The sequence below is a fragment of the Gopherus evgoodei genome, chromosome 2 (genome assembly GCF_007399415.2).
Source record: "Gopherus evgoodei ecotype Sinaloan lineage chromosome 2, rGopEvg1_v1.p, whole genome shotgun sequence".
NCBI classification, from domain to species: Eukaryota; Metazoa; Chordata; order Testudines; family Testudinidae; genus Gopherus; species Gopherus evgoodei.
Window position 1 is genome coordinate 207266549 of NC_044323.1, and position 26787 is coordinate 207293335.

General features: G+C 41.1%; 1 protein-coding gene across 1 annotated transcript in view; it reads right to left on the minus strand.

Annotated features, from left to right (window-relative positions):
- The window catches only part of PTPRM (protein tyrosine phosphatase receptor type M), a 719823-nt gene that overhangs the window by 415649 nt on the left and 277387 nt on the right, over positions 1–26787 (minus strand). Inside the window, 2 exon segments of the mRNA XM_030552787.1 lie at positions 8101–8216; positions 13001–13079. Of these exon segments, the coding sequence (XP_030408647.1) occupies positions 8101–8216; positions 13001–13079 (195 nt within the window).

Sequence of the window (26787 nt, forward strand, 5' to 3'; positions counted from 1 at the left end):
CATCCTGTCAAATCTTCCATAGTAGTGGGATTGAAGGGAAGCCATGGCAGTATGAGATCACCACCTCTGGAGTGCCCGAGTTCCCCTGGAGCAGTTGCATTTCCTATTGTCTGTGAGGTGAACAGGTCCAAAGGGGGGGAGGTTCGCATCTGAGTGAAAATGCTATTCACTACTGAATCATGTAACTCCCATTCACGATCAGTAGTGAAATGCTCGCTGAGGTTGTCTGCCAGCAAATTCTGTTTTCCTGCTGATAGGCCAATATGGTTCTTGATACAATAGTGCCATAAGGTGACTGCTTCTATACACAGGGGGATGCATCTCTTCCTCCCTGTTTACGGTTCTTTGACATTATGAATACAAGGTGAAACTGGATGAATGTCAGAATGTTCGGAGTTCCAGAAGTCTGATATACATTCTGGTCTCACTGGGCATCCAAGCACCTTTCACCATATGACCGCAATGTGGGCTCCCCAGCCTACCCGGGAGGAATCCATAACTATCATTTTGTGGAGTGTGGGGGATAAGAAAGAAATAGTCACACATGTCATCTGGGAAACTTTCCACCAAGTTAGTGCAGTCCTTGCCCTGGTAGGAAACGTCACTATTGTGCTGTATTTGCTTGGTATATATACTGTTTGGAACCCCTCCGGCTGCTCTGTTCAGTACCTCTGAAGCACCCGGCACCAGTCACTGTTGGAAGACAGGACCACTGGTCTGACCCAGTATGGCCATTCTTAAATTCTTTTATGCTGAAGTAGTACCCACTCTATCACTCACTACTGGAGAATGAATTCCCCCCTCCTGGTAGAGGATCTACTTGTGAGAATGATTCCTGAAGAAGGATGGAGAAGAGGGTTTTGGAGGGGTTAGGGAGAGAAACTCAGTGGTATAGTCAGAATGAATGCATGCACTTATTGCACTCCAGATGTGGGGAAAACAGTGATAGATATCCACCAAACAATGTGTGAGGACTGGGTGGAGATAGCACTAGTAGTGGTTCACAACTCCTGAACACCCCATCAAAGTATCTTTTAGGTGGGGAGTGTGGTTAGGTTGATGTGGTTGACATGTAAGGTGCAGGGTCTGTCTTTTATGAGGCAGTTCAGAGGATCACACTGGTGAAACAGTTGAGGAATATGCCTTGCTTTATAGGGATATTTGTGGTGTTTTCTCTTCAGGACTGGTATATATATACACCCAGGAAGTGGAGACCTTTAGTGAGTACAAAGACTCCGTTGCTCTAAAGTAGATCTTCCAATCAATAGAATCATAGAATATCCGGGTTGGAAGGGACCTCAGGAGGTCATCTAGTCCAACCCCCTGCTCAAAGCAGGACCAATCCCAATTTAAATCATCCCACCCAGGGCTTTATCAAGCCTGACTTTAAAAACCACTAAGGAAGGAGATTCTACCACCTCCCTAGGTAACCCATTCCAGTGCTTCACCACCCTCTTAGTGAAAAAGTTTTTCCTAATATCCAACCTAAACCACCCCACAGCTACTTGAGACAGTCATTCCTTGTTTTGTCATCTGGCACCACTGAGAACAGTCTAGATCCATCGTCTTTGGAACCCCCTTTCAGGTAGTTGCAAGCAGCTATCAAATCCCCCCTCAATCTTCTCTTCTGCAGACTAAATGCCAGTTCCCTCAGCCTCTCCTCATAAGTCATGTGTTCCATCCCCCTAATCATTTTTGTTCGCCTCCACTGGACTCTTCCCTATTTTTCCACATCCTTCTTGTAGTGTGGGGCTCAAAACTGGACACAGTCCTCCAGATGAGGCTTCACCAATGTTGAATAGAGGGGAATGATCACGTCCCTTGATCTGCTGGCAATGCCCCTACTTATATAGCCCAAAATGCTGTTAGCCTTCTTGGAAACAAGGGCACACTGTTGACTCATATCCACCTTCTCATCCACTGTAACCCCATGTCCTTTTCTACAGAACTGCTGCCTAGCCACTCAGTCTCTAGTCTGCAGCAGTGCAATGTAGCAGCTGCTCATAATAGGCATAATGTGCACCACTGTTACTACTGACATGTCATGAAATAATGTAAGAATCATACCAAAAAAATTGAAATGCCTATACAAATTTTCCAAAACCGAAATTCTGTTTTTGTTCCAGTTTGAAACAAAAACAAACTTAGAAATATCAAAATTTTCTGCTGAATGGAAATTCCAAGTTTTGATCAGCTTTACACACAGACACAAATGCAAACACGTATTTTATGAAACAATCAAAGGTTTAGAAAACCTGATTTCTGAGGCAGAGTTAAGAAAAGGACATATTTAATCTTGAGAAAAGAAGATTGGGAGTGTGGGATTGAAAACAGTCTTCTAATATATTAAGAGTTTTTATGGGAAGGACTGTGAATAATTTTTCTCCATGTCCACGGACAAGAAGTAATTGACTCAATTTGCCGCCAGGGAGATTTATGTTAAATATTAGGAAAATTTTCTATCTAAAAGGATAGTTAATTACTGTAATGGGCTTTGAGGTTTTTAAGAACAGATTTTTTACCAAACACTTTTGTGGCGGTGTATGCATATCCCGTCTCCGGTTGCACGGATAGGGGGTGTGCAGACACCATGGTTAATGTCTACCTGACTGTTTTTGGCTTCACCACACTAAGTTCAAGGGTCAGGTCTCGGTGGGCTAGTGGCCGGAGTCAAAACAGCGGCCCTTTTGTTCCTGGCAGCGTGGCCTAGCAGCCACAGTCAATACAGTGGCCCTTGAGTTCAGGACAGTATGGCCTAGTGGCCAGTACCCAAGGGGCCGCTGCCATGGGGCTTGTGGCCTTGGTAGCGGGGCCTGGACCTACCGGATTCAACAGGACCCCAACCCAGGGCCCTATCAGTGGTGAAGTGGTCCGCCACTGGGTCAGTGGGGAATCCCATGCTGAAACATGCTGACTCACATGGGTGGAAGATACCACTCACTCATTCTCCCTGGGTTACTTCCTACCACGCTTCCTGAAGTTGCAGTCCATGAGGCATCGGTGTCTATAGGCTCCTTAGTACAGGAAATTCCCTGGGGATCCACTGGCCACAGATCTCCAGTCCAGATCTTGGGATCTCTGGCTGCTGCAGGCAAGGACTGCGACAGCTCCTCAGCTGGAGCCTTCACTGAAGGTCCTTCCTCTCTGGCGGTCTGCCCAGATTGAGCTGGGATGCTCCCTTTTATACTAGCATAGTACTTGAAGCACAGTCTGAGAGGCAGGATTTTCTCCACCCATAATGTGTGGTTAACCTCTTCTGGCTCCGTGTGGGGTATGCACACCCCATCAAAACTCCTCAAGGATGGTCTAGATATACTTGGTCCTGCCTCAGCACAGGGAATGGACTAAATCAGTGGTTCTTTAAGTGTGGGGTGAAGGCACAGTTGTCATCTTTCATGCAGTAAATAAGCACCCCAACTTTCACAATAAGCCAAAAATCAAACGAATCCAATTTCAAAACAATGCCAAAACAAGTCAGTCCCTAAGAACCCCAAAACTCTATGTGACTAGATCCTCCTGGCATGCAGTCTAGGACTGTGCTGGGCCCACTGTGCACCCCTGACTCTCATGCCCCTGCTTGCTGGAAGCCGATCAAAAAAAAGAAGCAACAAGCAACAACCTACAAGCCAAAAACTACCCAACAAGCAACTCAAGCCAATTAAGCCAAAAACAAGCCCAATTTCTGTGTTTTTTCATGGGTTTGGCATGTCTGTAGATGCATATTCAGGTTCAGGGCCTGCCCCCTCGGGGGGGGGGAATGACTGGGAGGGAGTGCCACACTTCCAGCCCCACTCCACCCCCAGACAAGTTCCGCCTCCAATTCCATTCAGTCACCAGTTTTGCACCGCCTCCACACACAGCTCTGTCTCACTTCCTCTTCACCCCCAAGCTCTGCCCCCAGATGCAGCTCCACTCCACCCCCTGCTCAGCTCTGCCCTCATTCCCCCTCTGCCCCCAGACCAGCTCCTCCCCTATCCCCCAGTTCTACCCCCAGCTCCACCTCCAACCCACTGTTGAGGGAGCCTTGGCTATGCAATAATGGGGACAGGGCACAGACACTGGTAAGGGTGACATGATTGGAAAAGTTTGAGAACCACTGGACTAGATGAACTCTCAAGGTCACTTCCAGCCCTAACTTTCTATGGAGTTATCACTGTTTGACTACAAGCTGGGATTAGAGGGTAGCGATTTATTTGGCTCTGATTAAGTCCAGCCCCTTTTATTCTGTCTCAAAAGCAGCTCTGGAAAGCAGAAGCATGCCTTTAGAAGGGGCTAAATTGCACCAAATGGTAGGTATTTTCTAAAATTCCCCCCCAACCCCATCTCTCCCACCCATGGCCCTCAATAAGGACTGGTATTTCTTCTGGCAATTTACTAAATGTTAATAATATGAACTTTTCAAAAGATGTTGCCCAGGCTACTTGTACTTTGTTTTTTGATTCACTGTTCACTGTTTTTTGATTCACTGTCATCTATTTGCATGTTCATTTCTTCCCCCTTGTGAAACGTTGCCTCAGTCTAGAAATATACCTTAGCAGAGGAACAAGGAAAAATATATGTTGTCTTCCTTTTGACATCCTATCTCCTCTCTTTTGGCTTTCCTACTGCTTTACACGCATATATCTAACTCAATATTAGTACTAACTCTTGAAGTTTGCACTTTTGAAAGAGAATGGTTTAAAACAAAAACAATCTCATATGGAATGCATAAGAATCACATTTTTGTTTATTCTTTCAGTACAAAAGAACAACTAGTCACATACTGGCAATAACCTGTGCTGTCCACAGATGTGACAAAGAAAATGTAAGCAGATGGGACACATCTGCTAATCATAAACATTCCTTCATTAGTGTCATCAGATTTATTTTTGTGGTGTGTTTACATTCAACGCATCAGCTAATGAGGACATTTAATTCATAGTGCTTATGATCTAGCCAATGACCTTTTAAACTAAATGCTGGTGACAACAGAAGGAAAACAATTAGAACTTAGATATGGTTCCATATATTCATGAATATATTATATTCATAATTTCCTTCATTTGACTTTAACCTGAGGTTATATTGGCTCAGTTACTCGCAATTTATCTTCACAATTGCATGCACAGCACGTAAAGTCTTGTGCTTCAGGCTACATGATTTTCTAAAGGGGTCAGGATGAGTACTTTTCCTTCATGTAAATCATTGCACAATTGATCACATGAATTGCTTTTTGTCCCTCTTTCTTTGAAACATCAGATGATGGTCACTGCACATGTTGAAATAAGTGTTTGGAAAGCAAATCCAATGCTCTTCAACAATGGCTAACCCCAAAACATTAGGGAGCTGTGTAAATGCTGCCCCAACTTAACCCTACAATTGCAGGTGCATCAATAGTTAAGAAAGTAAATGGGCATCATTTGCTTTCTGCCAATGCCCTACATTTTCACGAAAAAAGGCAATGTATATTATTCTGTTTCACAATCAATGCTGTTACACAAGTGGCAGCCTATTACCATAAAGTCTTACAGAAAGCCGCTGAATATTCAGTGAACAGAGATAGATATGAATTCACAAGCTGTGGATATAATTTACTATCCATGATGTGAGAGTTGTATCAAGGAAACTTATAGCACGCTGCAGGGACAATTAGGCGTGCAACCCACATACTAGCTAACGAGAGTTCTATATGCGTTTTCCCACAGACTGCTGTAATAGGCATGCATGGTTTTATGTGGGGTTGAATGGCATTATGTGATGTGAATTTATCTCCATATGAGACATCCTAATGGAAATTTTAAAGAAAACATTTTTTTCTACTGTGGGTGGAAGTAAGTGCTTTAAAATATCTCAAGACAGTTCTTCAGAACAGATGATACAAGATTTGTATAATTTTAATATGTTTGTATTATGAATGTTTTCAAATAACCCATAAAAAACTAAGAGCATGAATAGTAACTACTTCAGTTATCAATTTACAATGGACTTCAGTGAAGCTCTTTACACCTTACACCTGCTGAGGATATGGCTCTCAATTTCAAATGTTTGGGTCAGTTGTTTTTCTGTTTCCAGTGCACAGTCATAATGCCAAAAACAGTAATTTCTTATCTGTGAATTGGGTATTTGTCACCTGATGGCCACAGCCTCTTTCAGACAATGAAATTAATATGGAATGAAAAATGTTGGCACTCTCTAGACAGCCAGGTTTCTCCTTACCTTCACATCTAAAATATAAAACCCCTATCAGCCAAGTGTACTTTAAAGGGAACTGGTGTTCCCCAGGCATTTCACTGGAGTACTTTAAAGACCTGCTGACCTTTAAATGGAGATAATCGGTGTAGTTGGTAGCAACTACTGGGCAAAGCCAAGGAGAACAAACTAACTCAGAAGAAACAAAAATAGTACATGAAGAACAAGACAACCTGTGTTGTAGGCATGCTCAGAGCCAGATGTGGTAGGCATGCTCAAAGCATGCTCAGAGGTGCTGCCTCCTACTATACAGTTTTATCCCAGTGAGTAGGGCTCTGACATAGGTTCAATTCTCCCCTCTGCCAGATGTAGAGAATTGGGTCTTGTCCCAACTCTGGGGAATTCCCTTAATCACTGAACTGTGGAATATTCTGGATATTCTCTCTCAGTCTCTTTTGTTGGAACTGATCCACTGTGAATAAACAGATACTGGGCCAAAAAGAGAATTAGAATGACTCTACAGCCCTGTGGTTAGGGCACTCCAATGGGTTACAGGAGAGACAGGTTCTGGCCCCTGCTCCAATGAATATTTAATTATTTACACACACTGGAACAGCTTCAATAGACTAGACTGTGCAAGATCCACCCCAGAATACACTATCGCCCACCAGTTAGGAGACAAGTTCAAATCCCTGCTCCACAACAGGCAGAGGAAAGAATTGAAGACAGGTCTCACACAACCTGTGTGAGTGCCCTGACCACGGGGTTAAAGGTTATAAGTAGACAGCTCTATGGGAACATTTTGTCAAACTATATTCTCTCTAACAAGGATATGTTTTTGTCTGTTTTGCCCAGATATCACAGAATTCCATTTTTGGCCTTAGAATCTGCCATTTTGCTGCAGCCAGGTGCCCAATATTTTGTTTTTTCTGTCCTGCCAGACCTGACTATTGCTTCCTCTTCCTGTGCTGCTTTCACTGAGGTGAAGCATGAGCAACAGCTCTCCTAGTTCATCAGGACCATCCTGGCTCATACAATATGTGTGTCCTAGAGGGAGAACATGGCAGTCAGGGGCCAAGCCAATGAGTTGTGGGCACTAGTCAGCACTCTGTCTGGTACAGATTGTAAAGTACACAGAGCTGGATTGAGGCAAATTGGGGCCTAAGCACATTGAAGTACAATGTCCTAGTGGTTTCACTCCATGGCCCTGTACCCACCATAGCCCCAAGAAGACTGGTGTAGTAGTATTAGGCCTCATCTTCAACCCTAAGGCCGGATGGCTGGAGAGGAAGGCCCTGTGTACTCACCCCAATGGCTGGGGTTTATCTGCTTGTTTGTAGGAGCTGGACCTGCTACACTTTCCTCCTGCTACACATACAGTCTTCTGTTTGGATATGCGTTAAGGTGACTACCTGCTAATATTTTCACCCCTTCATTACATTTTATAATTTAAATGTGCAGGCTTCATTAGTACTTTCTGCCCTTAAAATAAATGAATCTATGCAAAGCAATTCTGTTTTAACATAGGGCATCCTATCTTGGATATAGGCAGTGCTACAGAGCATTCTAGTTAATAGATGCACACCATCATCACCACTTACACCTAGGTCAGTCACAGCAACTGCTAACAAAAGGCACAGCTGTCACTATGGAAAAAGTGAGTATTTACCCTTAATTACCACACAGTGGTAACAGAGCTACCACAGTTTTTCTCATTCTACGTTCACCCACTCATAATTGACATGTGAGAAAATATCAGATACTGCAAAAGAACAAATACCATGGAAAGGTTCAAATCCATTATCAAATCCATTAGGCTAGTATTGATGAGACAGGAGATTAAGCTATCATTTCTCCTTTTGTGCCACTCCTTGGGATGACTGAATAATACTTTCAAAAAATCTCACTGTACTGTGAAAGAAAATAAGTTACCTGTAACCACAGCCGGTCACCTGAATTCGTTTTACCATTGGCAGTGCACTGAAAAGTGGCAAACTGTCCAGCATTGACTTCCACACTCTGAAGACGCAGGAAATGGGGGGTTTTGGCTGATGGACGAGAAAAAAAGGATAGAGTTATTAACACACAGTGTGACTGGGATAGACTCATACTAGTTTATTAAATATATACGGTTTTAAAATGTTCCAGTAATAAATTTACATTGGAGAAAAAAAGTGCTAACAAGTGTCTTAAGTATTTGATTCTATTTGTAGAAGATACTACAATCTGTTAAGTGAGCTTCATTTCATTTTGCATGTATCTGGGATACAACAGAAGAGAAGGGTGCTATCTTATTGTTCCTGCTGTGCAAATTATCTTAGCTCAACAGCCCTCTTGTATTAACACTTCTATATTAATAAAGATTATACTGAAATCTAATTGATGTTTTGAACAAAAACATATTAGCTATTTTTACTAGCAACTAGACAAGAACAGTAAAAAGTTAAATTATGTTGTCAAGGAAACTACTTTTTCCTTTTAACTAGATACAATGTGTGTAGATAATGCATTTTAGCATGATTCCTTGGTATGCTACAGTTCTAGCATAACATTTCCACCAAGAAGAGCGGTATTCTTTAAAGACAGCTCTTCTGAAGACTATTTGAGGAAAACAAACACAGTAGCTGCTACATGCTGATACTTATTTCCAGATTAGGCTGGGAGAACACCCCCAATAACAGAAAAGCAATGTGTCTGTAAATACTCTTTCAGTATGACACCTATATAAAGGAGAATTATCTCAATTTCACCTAACTGGGTACACATATTATATTGGTTTTTGTTTTTACTAGAAAAAGTCAAAGAAAAAAAATCAGAAATTAGAGAGTATTCTCTCTAAGACAATAGTTCCAAACAATCCAGCTCCAAAGAAGTCAAGAGGAATCTTTCCATTGACTAGTTATAGCCACCTCAGTACTAGAAATATTTCAACAAACTGAAGAGATCTACCAGATGAACAACAAACGATTAAGGTGATGACTTAAAAAAAAACATTAAAAGAATTTTGTAGGCATAACTTCGGGAATCATAAGCATAACAGGGGATATAAGAAAGATCTATATTAATTCAAGAGGAACAATCGTTTAAGTGTCAGCACAAGGGATTATACGATAACCAGGAGAAACTTTGGATGAATACTATGAAAAATGTCTCTGTGGAGAAAGCTATTAGACTTTGTAATAGGGATTTGATCCTGCTTGCTTCTAGTCAATGGGAAAATCCCATTGACTTCGGGTACAGGATTCAAGTACTTGTCTCACAAGCAAGTGGTGGAACCTCCTCCCTTTAAAACCAGACTCAATAAAGAACCAGATAGGAACCACACTAGCAATGAGGGGACTAATGGGGCAGCTAGGCTCCACACTGGCAACAAGAAAATTAAAGAGAGCCTTTAGACCCATTTGACCCTGGCCTATTAACTTGCAGCCAATGTCAGGCATGGAGAAGGGAGTTCAAAGGAAAAGACGTAGGCCTAGTCTACACTAGGATTTTTACATTGGTGTAGTTACGAATTGCTCAGGGGTGAGAAAAATACATGCCCGAGACATAGCTATCCCAACCTAACCCCCAGTGTAGAAAGCACTAGTTTGACCGAAGAATTCTTTCGTCAGCCTAGCTACTGTCTCTGCTACTGCTAATAAGCAGAAAGCAGGTTTGTGAGGAAGCAGGCAGGAAAGGAAGCCCTGGGTCATACCTTTCTTGGCTGTTGCAGCCCAGCAAACCTTCCTGAAGGCAGAGAAGCAGTGGGGAGACTGGGCTGCGACCAGGATGCCAGGGCTTTCTACAGGGAGCGGGATCCTGGAGGCCCCTTGGGGCTGTACCTCTCCCCATGCTCTCTGGGAACTGGGGCTCAGCACATCCCAGCCCTTCCTTCACTGGTTGCAGTTCCATGGCAGAGTGCAAGGAGAGGTATTGTGCAGCTCTGACATCCATGCTGCAACCCTCCTCCTGCTACTGCCCTGCCCGCAGCCTCTTATCTCCTATGTGGTCCCTATGTGCAGGCAGGCAGGCTTGCTGGGCGGCAGCCTCAGAAGGAAGTGCTGGGATGGGCTTAGCATCAACCACAGGCAGGTTTGTGGGGTTGCAGCCAGGGAAGTTTCAGTACTTCCTTCCCCACGTGCAGCCTTGTAAATCTGTATGCAGCTGGGGCCTGTCTCAAGAAAAGTTGTTAGTAAGTGGCATGCCATTGCCAATATCTGAATCCCATTAACAATGGTCAAATATCCCCAGCAAAATGTTGCCACTAACCAGAAGTTGCCAGTATCAGGATTGCTATTAAGCAGAATTTGCTGTGTATTAAGTCTACAAAGTTACCTTTCCCAACCAAACTTGTGAATGCCTCGAAGAATGAAATCAGGTTTGTTTGACAAGAGTTATTTTCCATAAAACAACATTGACTGGCATTAAATTATTATCCTATCCTTTTATTCTTTATTATTTGAACTTTATACCAGCTTTTCTATTATCTTGACCAGGACTGATGTCAGGCTAAGTGGCCAGCAGTTTCTCTGGGACTGACTGCAAGTAGAGGGAGATTGATAGGTGGAGTAATGTGTGTCAGAAGCAGACAGGACCAGAAAAGCACTGATCAGTGTGGTTCTGGGAAAAAATGGAGAGAGAGAGAGCTGCTTTTGGGCAGACGGCTGGCCAGAGATGATCTTAGCCAGCTCATTTAGGAGTCTTGGGTGCTAGTTACTGGGACCTGCTGATTTAAAATATTTATCCCTAGTAGTTGTTGTTTAACATTTTTCTTGGTCACTAATTGACTGGAAAGTATTTGATTGTCCTCATGTGATACCAGTACATCATCCTGCTTCTTTCCAAATACAGAACAGATATATTTTTGAACACTTTTGCCTTTTTCTGCCCCATTAACAATTTTATCATCTCAATATAGTTATGGGCTTATCCCATTTCTAGGACTTCCTTTACTCTTAATATACTTTAAAACTTCCTCCTTTTTCTGCATAGCCCTGTCAGAAAATGGATTTTTTCCCCTCTGTTGTCTTTAGCCTTCCTTCTCAACTTTCTACCCACCATATCATATTTATACCGACTGCTATATAATTCCGTCTTTTTTCTGGTTTGTGATTTATTGCTTTAAATTTCTAATTGCTGTCTTCCCTTCATCATTGAACTAGGATGGGGGTATAGCTAAAGTTGTCCTCTTATGGACTGCAGAATCAGCTTTTTGGCCATCTAATACAAATTCTTAAAGAACTCCAATTTTCATTCATATTTTTCTGTGTACATTTTTCCACTCAATCCATTTCACTCAGTTTTCCTCAGCTTTGGGAAATTACTCCCTTTGAAGCACCAAATATATACATATTTACTGACTGGAACTGTCTTCTGTTTGCCCACACGAAATGCAATCAGGTCATAATCTACCTGACGACCTATTAACTACACTTCCACCTCCAACTTCTATCATTCTCATTTTTTTGTTTAAAAATTTGAAGATAATTACTCTGAGTTTATTTATTTTGGCAGCAACATTGTAAAACTTGGTACAGTGTCTGAATAGCATTATCTGTTTTGCAAAAAAATTACACGCTAACAATTCAAACACAATATTTTAAATCTTCTATTATATGCTATAACTGTTTCGATGTTTAGAATGAATTCTTAATATCCAAAATTAATTGCTTTACTGTTTAATTAAAGTAATTAAGTTTCAAGACAAGTTTCATTGGTTATGCTAGCACATTGTGCACTGTGGGGTGTATTCTGCTCTCTGCTTTAATAAGAAGTACATGCATGCTTTGAGAATTGATCATTATAAACGCACAGATCAAAACTCAAATATTTTGCAGGCAAAATTATTAATATGACAAAATGCTACTTAGCCTATTTGAACTACAGATACAAATTCAAAATGTAGTTTAAGCACAAAAACTGAACAAGGAGCATGAGAACATTCTATGTTTATTAGAACTTAAGTGAATCAGAAATAACAGAGCTGCTGATTCTGCATACCCATCTCCACATTTCAAGATGTTTCTATGTCTTCCTGACACTAACCACTAAAACCATTTTTATGAGGCACTCCAATACTCAACAATAAACTACAGTTTATTTAAAATGACACAATGCCTGTTTACAAACCATTAGGTGATGATGATTAAATATTAATAAATCTTTATTAGTTGAATTTAATAAGCTTTAATAATTCTAAATAATTTTATTTTACTTGGTCAGTTTGTTGAAAGCCATGACAAATTACTACATATAAAGCATTTTATTTATTGTATTCTTACAGTACCACTTTTCTTTAAACACTTACTTATATCTATGGACTATAAACCTTTAAGCTGGGGAAGAATATTACAGGAAACACATTTTAAACAAATTAAAAATGTGCAGAACTTTAAGCCCTGGGCCCAAATAACAGTGCCGTGGAAAGTATATTATGCAATGTTGCATAACAAAGCAACAGACACATAGCCAAATAAGTGTTCTGGTTGAAAAGGTCTGAAGGAAATCACACGTGTTTAGTTCATCGTAATTTTACTGCAATCTGTGATATCTGATAAGTGGAGTTGGCATGGGTCAGTGTTATTATTTGTACTGGAGTAGCACACAGAGGCCCCAATCAGGGATTGAGAGCCCCATCATGTTAGGCACTGTACAAACTTGAATAAGCAATCATCTCTACAGCTGTGATGTAAAGCACCTTAATGCTTACAATGGTTGCTCAAAAGTCAACAAATTTTTATAACACTGGAACTGTTATCGACATTTCCTGTTTCCTTTGCTTTAGACATATATTGGAATAATGTCTCAAATACATTTTAGGAAGACTATTACAAAATAACATATATGCACTTACTGCACGGATGTCCTAAAACCTTCACCTCATCAATTGCCAGGTATCCTTGATGACCTGAAGTGACTACTTCAAAAATAACCTGAGAAGTGAAGAGAGAACTCTGTAATTACACAGTGGAAATAAAGTCTCTTATATCCATTACATTACTATGGAAAAATAAGACAACTAAGTGTTTATTTAAATAGTATGTTGAGAACTCATAATAAAAAGTCAAGAATGCATCTTTCAGATGATTTAGGACCAGAACATAAACTGCATTTTCACAATGTTACTCCCCACTGGGTTAAACACCACATTAAAGAGACTCCAAAAGCTATTGGATCTACAAGGCAGTCAGATTAACTTTTCATTTTCTGCCTTTTATAGTGCAAACCCGTTTATATTTAATACATGACAATTATACAGTATAGCCACATTTCTGTAGTGAACTGTATCAGACATATGCATGGCTACTTTCATGAGTGCATTAGACATGCTCTTACTCCTGCACCTACTGTACTAAGTTAAGTAAAGCAGATCCATTGGCTACAGTTTGTTTGATGGCTATAAATAGGTCACAAGATAAATGGACTGCTCTTGTCAGCCGAATTAAGAGCATTCAAAAGTAAACGTCTGCAAACTTTGGCAGCCCTTCTTTGAACAACTCAAGTCTGTTTATGCAGAACAGGAAAAGAAAATGCCAGTGGCATTAATGGGTACTTTTTCAAAGTAATACACAGGAGATGCATGCTCAAATCCTGCTATTTTTTTTAATCCTGCTTTTCTTTGGAAATTTATCCTCAATTGTTTTTCTCTACTGTGCTCCAAAAGCATACAAAAAAAGTTTGGGAGAAATTTCACGGGTATGCTCTATATTTGACCTTGGAGAAGTTGCATAAAGACACAAGTGTACCATGATCCTTTGCTGCAATGATTTAAATGACAAGAGTCCAATACAGAATGCAATATGTCACAATGACAATATGGAGCTAGCATAATATTAAAATAAGGTAATGGGTTTTCTGCTGTTGAATAAATACTATAAAATCATGGATCATGAATTTAAAATAAAATCCTGAGATGACAGTATTCTTCATCATTCCTTGTCCTCACAACAGATACATGAATTGGTTTGTCCCATCTTAAAAAACACAGCTCTAGTCACAACTCCCAGTAAAAGTTTCACTCCATCGTCTTTCTGCCCTTCATCTCTATACTAACTGAACAAATAAGCAGCCTTAAACTCCTCTCATATAATTTCATTTGGACCCCCCAGTCCACAAATGCGGCTTCTATTCCCTATACTCCACTAAACAATTCTCACCAAGATCCCTAATGAACTCTTCTTGGACAAATATAAGGGCTTTAATTCCATCCTCTTCCTTTGTGACCCGCTAGCTTCCTTTAACACCATTGACCATACTCGTCTTCTTGAAATCCTGTCAACCCTGGGCGTTCTTGGCTCTGCCCTCTCCTACCTCTGTAACTGCTCCTTTGGTGTCTTGTTCACTTGGTGCTTCTGCTACTTCTCCCCCTTTTGATGGGGGTCTCATTGGGCAGAGGTCCATCATCTTTATAACAAATCTACCTCTGGACACTGAACCAATCTCCAAACTAAAATCTCAGCATGTCTTTCAGAATTCTCCTTGTGGGTCCAACCAACAACAAAAAAACTTACCATGGCCAAAAGAGAAAGACTGGCAGTTTAAAACTCCATAAAACAATTTCTGCTAAAAAAAAAATCTAAGAGTATTCTTCAGTTACAGCTAGTGACCCTTAATAACTAATTCTAAACTAAGGCCAAATTCTAACCTCACTTATACCTCAATTCCATTTGCTAAAGTGAGTTGTACAGGTTTCTATAGGCTCCTACTGTTTACTACAGTATCCAGTGCAAGTCCATTTAAAGATTCAAGGAAACAGTGTCCTACAAACACAAAACTGGTTCTACCACCAACAAAACTATCCTTCAAGAAATCTTTTGAAGAAAACAATGCAACGGAGTAGTAGTATCCAACTCTTTTAGAGCACATGGAAAAGAGGATACTAAGGGGAGATATGGAAAAGAGGATACTAAGGGGAGATATGATAGAGGTATATAAAATCATGAGTGGTGTAGAGAAAGTGAATAAGGAAAAAATATTTATTTGTTCCCATACTATAAGAACTAGGGGCCACCAAATGAAATTAATGGGCAGCAGGTTTAAAACAAATAAAAGGGAGTTCTTCACACAGTGCCCAGTCAACCTGTGGAACTTCTAGCCTGAGGAGGTTATGAAGGCTAAGGCTATAACAGGGTTTAAAAGAGAACTAGATAAATTCATGGAGGTTAAGTCAATTAACGGCTATTAGCCAGGATGGGTAAGGAATGGTGTCCCTAACCTCTGTTTGTCAGAGGGTGGAGATGGATGGTTTGAGAGAGATCACTTGATCGTTACCTGTTAGGTTCGCTCCCTCTGGAACACCTGGCCTTGGTCACTGTCAGTAGACAGGATACTGGCCTGGATGGACCTTTGGTCTGATCCAGTATGGCCATTCTTATGTTCTTATTCTTATGTTCATTTTGTATACAAAGATCTCAAAGTGCTTTAGCAAAGGAGGTAATTATCATCCTCATTTTACAGATGCGGCAATGAAGGCATAGAGAGGGGAACTGACTCCCCCAAGGTCATCCAGCAGCAGAGTCGAGCATAGAACCCAGTTCTATTAACATAGTTCAGAGCTCTATCCTCTGGTCCAACTGCCTGGGGAAAAAAAAAGACATGACATATCTCTTTTTCAACAGAGCAAGGGAACTTACTCCAAATCTTGCCCTTTAACATATGCAGATTTCTAGGTGAGCTCTGGGAAAGTATTGGAGGAAATTCCAGACACACACATCTTAAATAAATGACCAATAGGGCTTTTGTTGGAAAATATACCAACAAGACAATTGATGCAAAGCTGGTTTTTCAACCAAATATATATATATTTTTAAAGTGTCAGATTTTCATTAAAAAGTAATTTTTTTTCTGGAAAAACTAATCACCTCAAACCCCAAATATCTGTAATTGGAAAAGCTGCTGTGCTGCCTCATGAGAGTTGTAGTTTGCAAGTCTCATGCCCCAAGTACTCCACTATGGGCTGGGTTCCCTAGACAGATTACATCTCCTGGGAGGTATCCTGGCCATGGACTCCTGTGATACACCATGGTTGCAGAAAAAAAAACATCCCAATGTGTAGAAAGAATAGTAAATACGGCAGGCAACCAGTTTGGCTTAACAGTGAAATCCTTGCTGATCTTAAACGCAAAGAAGAAGTTTACAAGAAGTGGAAGATTGGACAAATGACCAGGGAGGAGTATAAAAATATCGCTCAGGCATGCAGGAGTGAAATCAGGAAGGCCAAATCCCGCTTGGGAGTTGCAGCTAGCAAGTAATGTTAGGAGTAACTAGAAAGGTTTCTTCAGGTATGTTAGCAACAAGAAGAAAGTCAAGGAAAGTGTGGGCCTCTTACTGAATGAGGAAGGCAACCTAGTGACAGAGGAGGTGGAAAAAGCTAATGTACTCAATGATTTTTTTGCCTCTGTCTTCACAAAGTCAGTCAGCTCCCAGACTGCTGCACTGGGCAGCACAGAATGGGGAGAAGGTGACCAGCCCTCTGTGGAGAAAGAAGTGGTTCAGGACTATTTAGAAAAACTAGATGAGCACAAGTCCATGGGGCAGGATGCGCTGCATCCAAAGGTGCTAAAGGAGTTGGCAGATGTGATTGCAGAGCGATTGGTCATTATCTTTGAAAACTCATGGCGATCGGGGAGGTCCCGGATGACTGGAAAAAGGCTAATGTAGTGCCCATCTTTAAAAAAGGGAAGGAGAAGGATCGGGGGAACTACAGGCCAGTCAGCCTCACCTCAGTCCACAGAAAAATCATGGAGCAGGTCCTCAAGGAATCAATTCTGCAGCACTTAGAGGAGAGGAAAGTGATCAGGAACAGTCAGCATGGATTCACCCAGGGCTAGTCATGCCTGACTACCTAATTGCCTTCTATGAGGAGATAACTGGGTCTGTGGATGAGGGGAAAACAGTGGATGTGCTATTCCTTGACTTTAGAAAAGCTTTTGATATGGTCTCCCACAGTATTCTTGCCAGCAAGTTAAAGAAATATGGGCTGGATGAAAGGTGGATGGAAAGCTGGCTAGATTGTCGGGCTCAATGGGTAGTGATCAACAGCTCCATGTCAAGCTGGCGGCCGGTTTCAAGCGGAGTGTCCCAAGGGTCAGTCCTGGGGTCGGTTTTGTTCAATATCTTCATTAAGGATCTGGAGAATGGCGTCGACTGCACTCTCAGCAAGTTTGCAGATGACACTAAACTGGGAGGAGTGGTAGATACACTGGAGGGTAGGGATAGGATACAGAGGGACCTAAACAAATTAGAGGATTGAGCCAAAAGAAACCTGATGAGGTTCAACAAGGACAAATGCAGAGTCCTGCGCTTAGAATGGAAAAATCTCATTCACTGTTACAGACTAGGGACCGAATGGTGAGGAAGCAGTTGTGCAGAAAAGAACGTAGGAGTTACAGTGGACAAGAATGTGGATATGAGTCAACAGTGTGCCCTTGTTGCCAAGAAGGCTAACGGCATTTTGGGCTGTATAAGTAGGGGCATTGCCAGCAGATGAAGGGACATGATCATTCCCCTCTATTTGACATTGGTGAGGCCTCGTCTGGAGTACTGTGTCCAGTTTTGAGCCCCACACTACAAGAAGGATGTGGAAAAATTGGAAAGAGTCCAGCAGAGGGCAACAAAAATGATTAGGGGGCTGGAGTACATGACTTATGAGGAGAGGCTGAGGGAACTGGGATTGTTTAGTCTGTAGAAGAGAAGAATAAGGGGGGATTTGATAGCTGCTTTCAACTACCTGAAAGGGGGTTCCAAAGAGGATGGATCTAGACTGTTCTTAGTGGTACCTGATGACAGAACAAGGAATAATGGTCTCAAGTTGCAGTGGGGTAGGTTTAGGTTGGATATTAGGAAAAACTTTTTCACTAGGAGGGTGGTGAAGCACTGGAATGGGTTACCTAGGGGGGTGATGGAATCTTCTTCCTTAGAGGTTTTTAAGGTCAGGTTTGACATAGCTCTGGCTGGGATGATTTAGTTGGGAATTGGTCTCGCTTTGAGCAGGGGTTGGACTAGATGACCTCTTGAGGTCCCTTCCAACCCTGACATTCTATGATTGTATGGTATCTCAGTGATTAGAGAGACTACGGTGCATCACGGGAAATGTAGTATGACCAGGTAGCTCGGCCAATAAAGAATGGGAGCAAGAGGCACCCAAAATAAAAATCCCACTGAGGCATCACAGCGGCATTGCTGAATAATTTTTTTCAGTTTTCAAATCATTTTTTTTCCACTGAAGCTGGAATTGTTTTCATTTGCGATGACATTTCCAGGGAAGGGGGAGAAAAAAAGGGGGATATTTTCCGAACACTACAATGGTCAGTAGTCTTCAGTCCAGAACCTGTATGAAAGGCTGGAGCAAAGTTCTTGATTGCTATAATATGCATATAAACAAACAAAGCTGTGAGCTTCTAAATACAAAATAATCTCTCAAGCAATTTCATAGATTGAAATTACAAGATTAGGATAGTTTAAACAAGACATTTGTAACAGACCAGAGATGCATTCTAAAATATTCTACCATACTCCCAGATAACATACCATAAAGGTCCCATGGTATATAATGAAAAAAGCAGTGCTGGACTCTCTGTTGAACTACAAAAAGAACAGGAGTACTTGTGGCACCTTAGAGACTAACAAATTTATGCGAGAATAAACTTTTGTGGGCTAAAACCTACTTCATCGGATGCATAGAATGGAACACACAGAAAGAAGATATTTATACATACAGAGAACATGAACAGAGGTGAGAGTGGCCATACCAACTGTAAGAGGCCAATCAATTGAGATAAGCTATCATCAGCAGGAGAGAGAAAAAAAACCTTTGAACTGATAATCGAGATGACCCATAGAAGGTGTGAGGATATTTTAACATGAGGAAATAGATTTAAATTAATGTAATGACCCAACCATTCCCAGTCTCCGTTCAAACCTAAGTTAATTGTATCTAATTTGCATATTAAATTAAGTTCAGCAGTCTCTCTTTGGAGTCTGTTTTTGAAGTTTTTTTGTTGCAAAATTGCCACCTTCAAGTCTGTCACTGAGTGGTTAGAGAGCTTGAAGTGTTCTCCCATTGGTTTTTGAATGTTATGATTCCTGATGCCAGATTTGTGTCCATTTATTCTTTTGCGCAGAGACTGTCTGGATTGGCCAATGTACATGGCAGAGGGGCATTGCTGGCACATAATGGCATATATCATGTTGCTGGATGTGCAGGTGAACAAGCTCCTGATGGCGTGGCTGATGTGATTAGGTCCTATGATGGTGTCACTTGAATAGATATGTGGACAGAATTGGCATCAGGCTTTGTTGCAAGGATAGGTTCCTGGATTAGTGTTTATGTTGTATGGTGTGCGGTTGCTGGTGAGTATTTGCTTCAGGTTGGGGGGCTGTCTGTAAGCAAGGACTGGTCTGTCTCTGAAGATCTGTGAGAGTGAGGGATCATCTTTCAGGATAGGTTGTAGATCTTTGATGATACGCTGGACAGGTTTTAGTTGGGGGCTGTAGGTGACGGCTAGTGGCGTTCTGTTATTTTCTTTCTTGCACCTGTTACTACAGTTACAGTCACACAGGCGTTAGGTTTCAATCAATAGTAGCACTAGTTGAAATACATTGGGCCAGATCACACAATCATTGAAGTCAACGGCCAGACTGCTGCCATCTTAAATAGGAACAGGACCGAGTCCTTTTTGACACATAATATGCATGTCAGTGAAGTGAAAGAGATACCACAACCAGCAGTGACATATCTCAGCCGAAAAGGCATCACTGACATGCCTTTCACTTTACTCAAAGACATGACATGCTACAAAAAGCTGCAAATCTCTCTCACAGTATAATTTTCATCTGTTCACAGTGTTCTAAAATAATATTAGCATGTGCATCAGTAAACAGTATTCCCTTATACTCTGATTAATGAATGAAGATTATGGGCCAAAATTCTCTAGTGTAAATGAGGACAGCTCCATTTTTGCCCATTTACACCAGCAGGATATTTGACCCTACATAGATCACACATTTTCAAAATTACTAGTACACCTATACTAGTACATAAGTTATAAATTCATTAATAAGTTTATAAATCCCAAGTCACACTGAGTTTTAAACAATAAATACTCCACTTAAACAATAAGTACTCCACAAGTAAACATGCTGGTTGTCCACATATACTAGAAGTAAAGACCAGATTTTTAAAAACATCACAAGCATACGCTCAGTGTGATCACACTCGCAAACAGATTACTGTAGATCAAAGAACTGGTAAGGGATATAAGTCTTTGGGCAGACAACTACAGTAGTTGCAAGAACAAAAGTACATGCAGAAATGTACTGCATGTACTTGCCATGTTTGCAGGTTTGTCCTAAATGTCTATTGTCATAAAAACATGACTCTAAATGTAAATAGGTCAGTTAGCTAACAAATGTATAAACATTTGCCTCCCTATATAATACCCATCATATGAACTGAGGAACTATTTACTTCAGACAGCAGAGTGTAAAGACAGTTATATGATCAAACCATAATATCACTTGGAGTCAAACAGCAGCCCTTTAGAGGTTTCCAGTTTCACATGCAGAGGGTTATGACAATCAAAGTACATAAGTGTTCTGGGGGGTCATCTTGTAAAGGAGCTATGGAAAGGCCATAGCTTACTCCACAGAGTTATGCATGTGCATTTGATGGTGAATGTCATCATTAGATAACAAGGTTTAAACACAATAGGTCTGATTCTGATCTCAGTTACACTGGTGGAAATTTACAATGACTTCTGTGGAGTTATTTCATATTTACAATAGTATAACTGAGATTAGAATTTGGGCCAGTATTCAAATTGTGTGTCTAAGAAGTTTGCATTTACTAGTAGCTGACAATTAAATGCTGCTTTATATGCTTAAGTGAAAATCTGAATGCAGAATGGAAACAGGATGGTAATTGTAGGGGAATTTTAATTTAACATCCCAGGACAGGTATTGCTTTCTTTGTATGCAGCACATCCCCACTCCTTCCCTATGCTTTCTACTACACGTGCCCTCCCCTACTAGCTCTCTTCTTTGGCTGTATTCTTCCACCATTACTAATTTTTTTCTGAATTTTTATCAACTTCATTTAAAAAAAAACAAAAACAAACCTACGGAGCAGACTATAACTCCCTCATCCTGTATTTCTTGTGAAAACTATGTACAGTTTTTTCATCACTTTTCTACTTGATGAGTTGCCTGGTCTGAAGAATATAAACATTTTCATTCTAGAATCTCAACTTTCTATTCATCACAGCTGACAACATCTGAAGACAATACATGAGGCACATTAATCAAAATAAAACAACATTCTAGCACAGCAACCTGCACTAAACATGACAATCCTTTGTTTCTTTGGAAATTATTTTGCTGTCTTATCAGTTAGGAAACAACTGGTTAAAACACTGATTTCATTTGCTCATGAAACACTATGCTGAATGTCTGGCTGAGAGATGTTTTACATCAGGCTATTCCTCAGATGCCTGCCAAACAGGAAATAGTGAAGCGGTTTAACATCACACCATCCCTGATCCTGCTTGCTTCAGTGAAGAGCAAAATTAACTTTTCATTTCTGCCACTTCCCCTTCTATATGTGAACAAAGAAAGGGAGTTTCCTTATCAACATGCTTACTAGTGAAAATGTGCTGTTGCAGATAACTTGCCGGTTCCAAAGAACAAAAGAAATAAGTAATTTTTACCTCTAATGAATGACCTCACTTAGTAAATTCTTGCCCTTGTTGTTGCAAAGAAATTACGAAACTTTTAATCAAAAGGTGCACTGTACCTCATTATAAACACACTGTAATTCATATAATTTAAAAATATCTATCTGAAAAAGGGAAGGAAATAAAGTATATTAAGAAGTCTACTTAATGTAAGGATATAGAAAAAGAAAAATCAATAATCCTGCAGGGATTCCTATTAGTTTTACATCTCAGGGCAGGTATTGGTTTCTTTGTTTACAGCACATCTTCACTTCTCCCCTATGTATATACTATACTCTTCTCCCCATAGCTCTTTTCTTCTGCTGTATGTTACATTATCACTCTCCCCTACAAATATCATCCTGCTTCCAAATTTGCACATAAAGTGGCATTTAAGTGCCTACAGCCAACCTGAGCAATCCAAAGGAGGATGTCTTTCCATGCCAAACATTGAAAATGGGGCTTATAATATTTAAAGCTAGAGAAATTAATTGTATTTATGCAGGTTATTTTGTCCTATTTCTCCGACAACTGCCCGGCAACTCTGATTTTAAGGATAGGAGGTCAGAACTGATGGCAGACTCTTACTGATATGACTTGGATCAAATGTCTGCTTACTGTTGGACACATAACTAAGTTTAAAACAAAGCAATTTTAAAAACTTGGATGACCCAGGCAGAGATGCATCTTTTTCAGAATTTCTAGTAATAAACTATATAATTTAACAAGGTTTTTTGGGGTTTTTTTTAAGCCCTTGGGACTTGGGGCAATGCTTAAAAATTGTCAGTTACAACATTTCTTTCTCATTTTAAATGTATTAAGCCCAACTGATGCCACATATAAGCATGTGAATATGAGTTTGACATTTACAGTACAAGAAACTTCACTCTTTGTCCTTCCTGATAAACTCTGAAGTACAGGGTCTAAACCTAATTCCCAAGCATCAAGTACAGTACATTCAGATAATGACACGAAGGACAATTTCAACCAGTTTTGAAGAGACAAGATGGATCTAGTATTTCATATTCCCTAAACTCCTCATTTATAAGGAAAGGTATTAGACAGTACAGGGTAAAACCTAGCTTAGTGTAAAGTTATACCTTCAAACTCGTGTGTGTGGTTACTAGAAAGAAATCTAGAATTCCCACAGAGTTCTTATTCCCTCTCAGCCCTTCAAATTACTTAAGAGATGATGTTAAACAAAATGCAATAGCCTAAAGACAAGCGTACTCTACTAAAAATACTTTATATCTTTCTTCAAATTTCATTTCTTATTTTAAAATTATGTTTGTTGGAATTTTTTAATCAAGTATTACAGTCCTTTTCTGCATTTCCAGAGTGAATGAATTAGAAAGCAAATCATTCAAAAAGAGGGGAGAGAGTGTAACTAAGGACTTGTCTACCCTTCATAGTTTTGTCGACAAAATAGTAGCAGTGTATACACGACAATGCTCCTTTCACTCACAAAACTCTCCCACTTTGCTGACAAAACAAAACCATCAACAAGAGGCGTAGAGCTTTTTGTGGCAAATTTAGAACAACAAAATGACAGTGTAGACACGGCACTTGGTTATGTCACTATAAATGGCCTCCAGGAGGTATCCTACAATGCCCATCCTGACTGCTTTGATCAGCAGTTCGAACTCCGCTGCCTTGCACACATGTACACAAGCATCTGCCCCTCCCCCTTTAAGGACCTGGGAATTTCTGAAATTCCACTTCCTGTTTCCTTAGCGTGGAGATTTCACAGCATATCTTCCTAGCTGATCATGGCAGTTCCATGAAACAAAAGCTCTCCTGCTAGGAGCACATCTGAGTTGTTGGATCTGCTGGCACTGTGGGGAGAAAAGGCTGTGCAGTCTAGCTCTGCTCCAGTCATAGGAACTTCGATAACTACGGTTAGATTTCTTATGGCATGTTGGATAAGGGATCTGAATGAGACACACATGAATGCTGTGTGAAGATAAAGGAGCTCGGGTAAGCGTACCAGAAGGCAAGGAAGACAAACCGTCACTCTGGTGCTGCGCCAAAGACCTGCCTCTTCTATAAGGAGGTGGACACCATCCTCAACAGTGACCTCACCTCCACCACCAAGAGCCCTGTGGATGCTTTGGCAGGGCTAGAGACAGCGGAGAGCAGACTCAACCTGGAGGATGAAGTCATGGACAAGGAGGTTGAATTGGATGACAATGAGGCGCACATGGCAGGGCCATACTGTAGCATGGAAAGCTGGGACCTCTTTTTTACTTCGGAGGGGGTCTAGCCAGTCTCCGGAGGCCATCTCTGGCATGCATGATGCAGGAAAGGAGAGCTCTGGTAAGTAATCTTTGAGTTGATGCTGCTTGGTTATATGAGGTGAAGCTGTTCTTTTCTTTGTATATTCTAGAAGTGGGTAAAGGGATAGAAATGTACAAGACTAGTTGTGTTTGTACGTGCTTCACATTCCCCTGTACAGCTAAGCAGTACGGCAGAACAATGTGTTAATGCACACCGAGATTTCACAGGTATCCTCCCGAGAGATCTCTAAGAAACTTTCCTGGAGGTACTCGTCAATCCCTCTGCTGAAGGTTCCTTGGCAGAGCTGCTTTGTTCTTTCCCCCATTGTAGGAAACTTTGCCGTGCCAATTGGCAGTCACTTGTGCAGGGACCAAAATGGCACACAGGCGAGCAGCATAAGGAGATGCATCCTTGCTTATCCTAAGAAGTGAGATATCGGCTTCAATGACTCCTTCCCCCGCTCTACATCCCCACTGTGAAAATGGTGGCAGAATTTACAATATTGTTCCTAGTCGCCTGCAGTGATCCTCTTTTAAAAAAAAACCTAGACCTTTGCCCCATATTGAGCCCCTACAGGCCAAACTCACCATGTTTAGGGCATTTGCCAAGCTCTGTGTTTGCCAAGGGACAGTGAGAAACTGATTCGTATTTTTAAAAAAAGGTGCACTAACAATCATGTTTATGTTTATTGTTTCTTGTGTTTCTGCAGATGTGTCGTTTAGGGGAACCTCCTACACACCAGCGAGTACCTACACCAGATATGGAAACAACCATGAAGGAACAAGGAGGACATGTTTAAAGAGGTGCTTCTATCCTCACAGGTAGAAAAACAAGAATGCACAATGTAGAGAGAGGCTTTAAAAGAAAATTATAAAAAAGACAGGAGAGGAGAGCCAAGATAAAACTGTAATGGGCCAGGAGCAGATTATAAAAGCGATGGAGGAGATGTTGAAGTCCCTAATCATGCTGCAGGCAGAATACATGCATGCTCAGTCCCACCTGCAGCCAATACAGAACTGCCTTCTATGCCCTCCCCAAACTCCTCCCACATGTTCCTTGCAGCTTTCCAGCCCATCTTGGTACCGTGTTCACTCTACTCCTTTGGACAGCTTCCAAAATGATAGCTGGACTTACACATAACTAGAAGAGCCTACATTACCCTTCCTTGTTATCTGCATTCCCACCAAGCCTTTTGTATGTGCTGTTAATTGATATTTAAGAAAAACATACTCTCTGAAAGATAACCAATCTTTATTTGTCTCTCATACATGGTGATTGTTGCTGAAATTAATACACAGTTGCAATTTGATCATTTGCTGACTACATATCACGTCGGGAATCACCACAATTTTCATGGAAGGCAACAAGTTAACAAAATATGGCAGAGTGCTGTAAAGAAAGACACATTACTGGTGTTCATTGTCATAATGGTGCCTCAAAGCCTCCCTGATTCGAATAGTCCCCCATTGTGCCCTGCCAATAGCCCTGGTATCTAGCTGCTCAAAATCAGCCATCAGGCAATCTGTCACTGTGTTCCACTTTAGGGGAAACTTTTCACCCTTAGCCTCACAAATATTATGGAGTGCACAGCCAGCTACTATGACCATGGGAATATTTTCCTCTTTTAGGTCTAACCTGCCATAAAGGCAGTGCAAACATGTTTTTAATCTGCCAAAAGCACATTATACAGGCCTTCTCCTCCTGCTCAGCGTATTGTTGAAGTGCTCCTTGCAGCTGTCCAGGTTTCCCGTGTAAAGTTTTATGAGCCATGGAAGTAAGGGGTTCGCTGAGTCTCCCAGGATCACTACAGGATTTCAACATCCCCTATTGGAATCTTCTGGTCTGGAAAGAAAGTCCCTGCTTGCAGCTTTCTGTACAGGCCAGTGTTCCTAAAGACGCATGTGTCATGCACCTTCTCAGACCACCCCACATTAATGTCAGTGAAATGCCCACAGTGATCCACAAATGCGTCCAATAAAAGTACCCCTTTTATTGATGTACTCAGTCGCCAGATGATCCAGGGCCAAAATTGAGATATGCATGTAATTGATCGTCCTGCCACACTTGCACACATTGCACAAACCCATCCACTATTTCACACACATTGCCAAGAGTCATAGTCCTTTGTAGCAGGATGTGATTAACGGTTCTGCACACTTGCGTTAACACAGCCCCAGTGATGGGCTTTCCAACTCCAAACTGATTGTCACTGATTGGTAGCAATTTGGAGTCGCCAGTTTCCATGAGAGATCGCTACATGATTCTCCACCAAGAGGGCAGCCCTCATTTTGGTGTCTTTGCGCCACAGCGCTGAGGCAAGCAGCGCACACAGTTCCAGGAAGGTGGTTTTCCATATCCAAAAGTTCTGCAGCCCAGACCTGCATAACGATGTGATCCTACCACTCAGTGCTTATTTTTCAAGCCCAGAAATGATGGTCCACAGTGTGCAACTACTCTAGAATGCCAAAAGTAATCTGGTGTTGTTTCTTTTCATGGCACGCAGAAGGTCAGGCATCTCTGATTCCTGTTCAGATTTTCATGATATACTGTATGATCAGCTGAAATGTGTTCCTAACAGTGACCACAACAGTAGAGAGCAGTGCAGGATCAACTCTTTCAAACGGAGATGGTGGGTGCATAGTAAACAGGAACC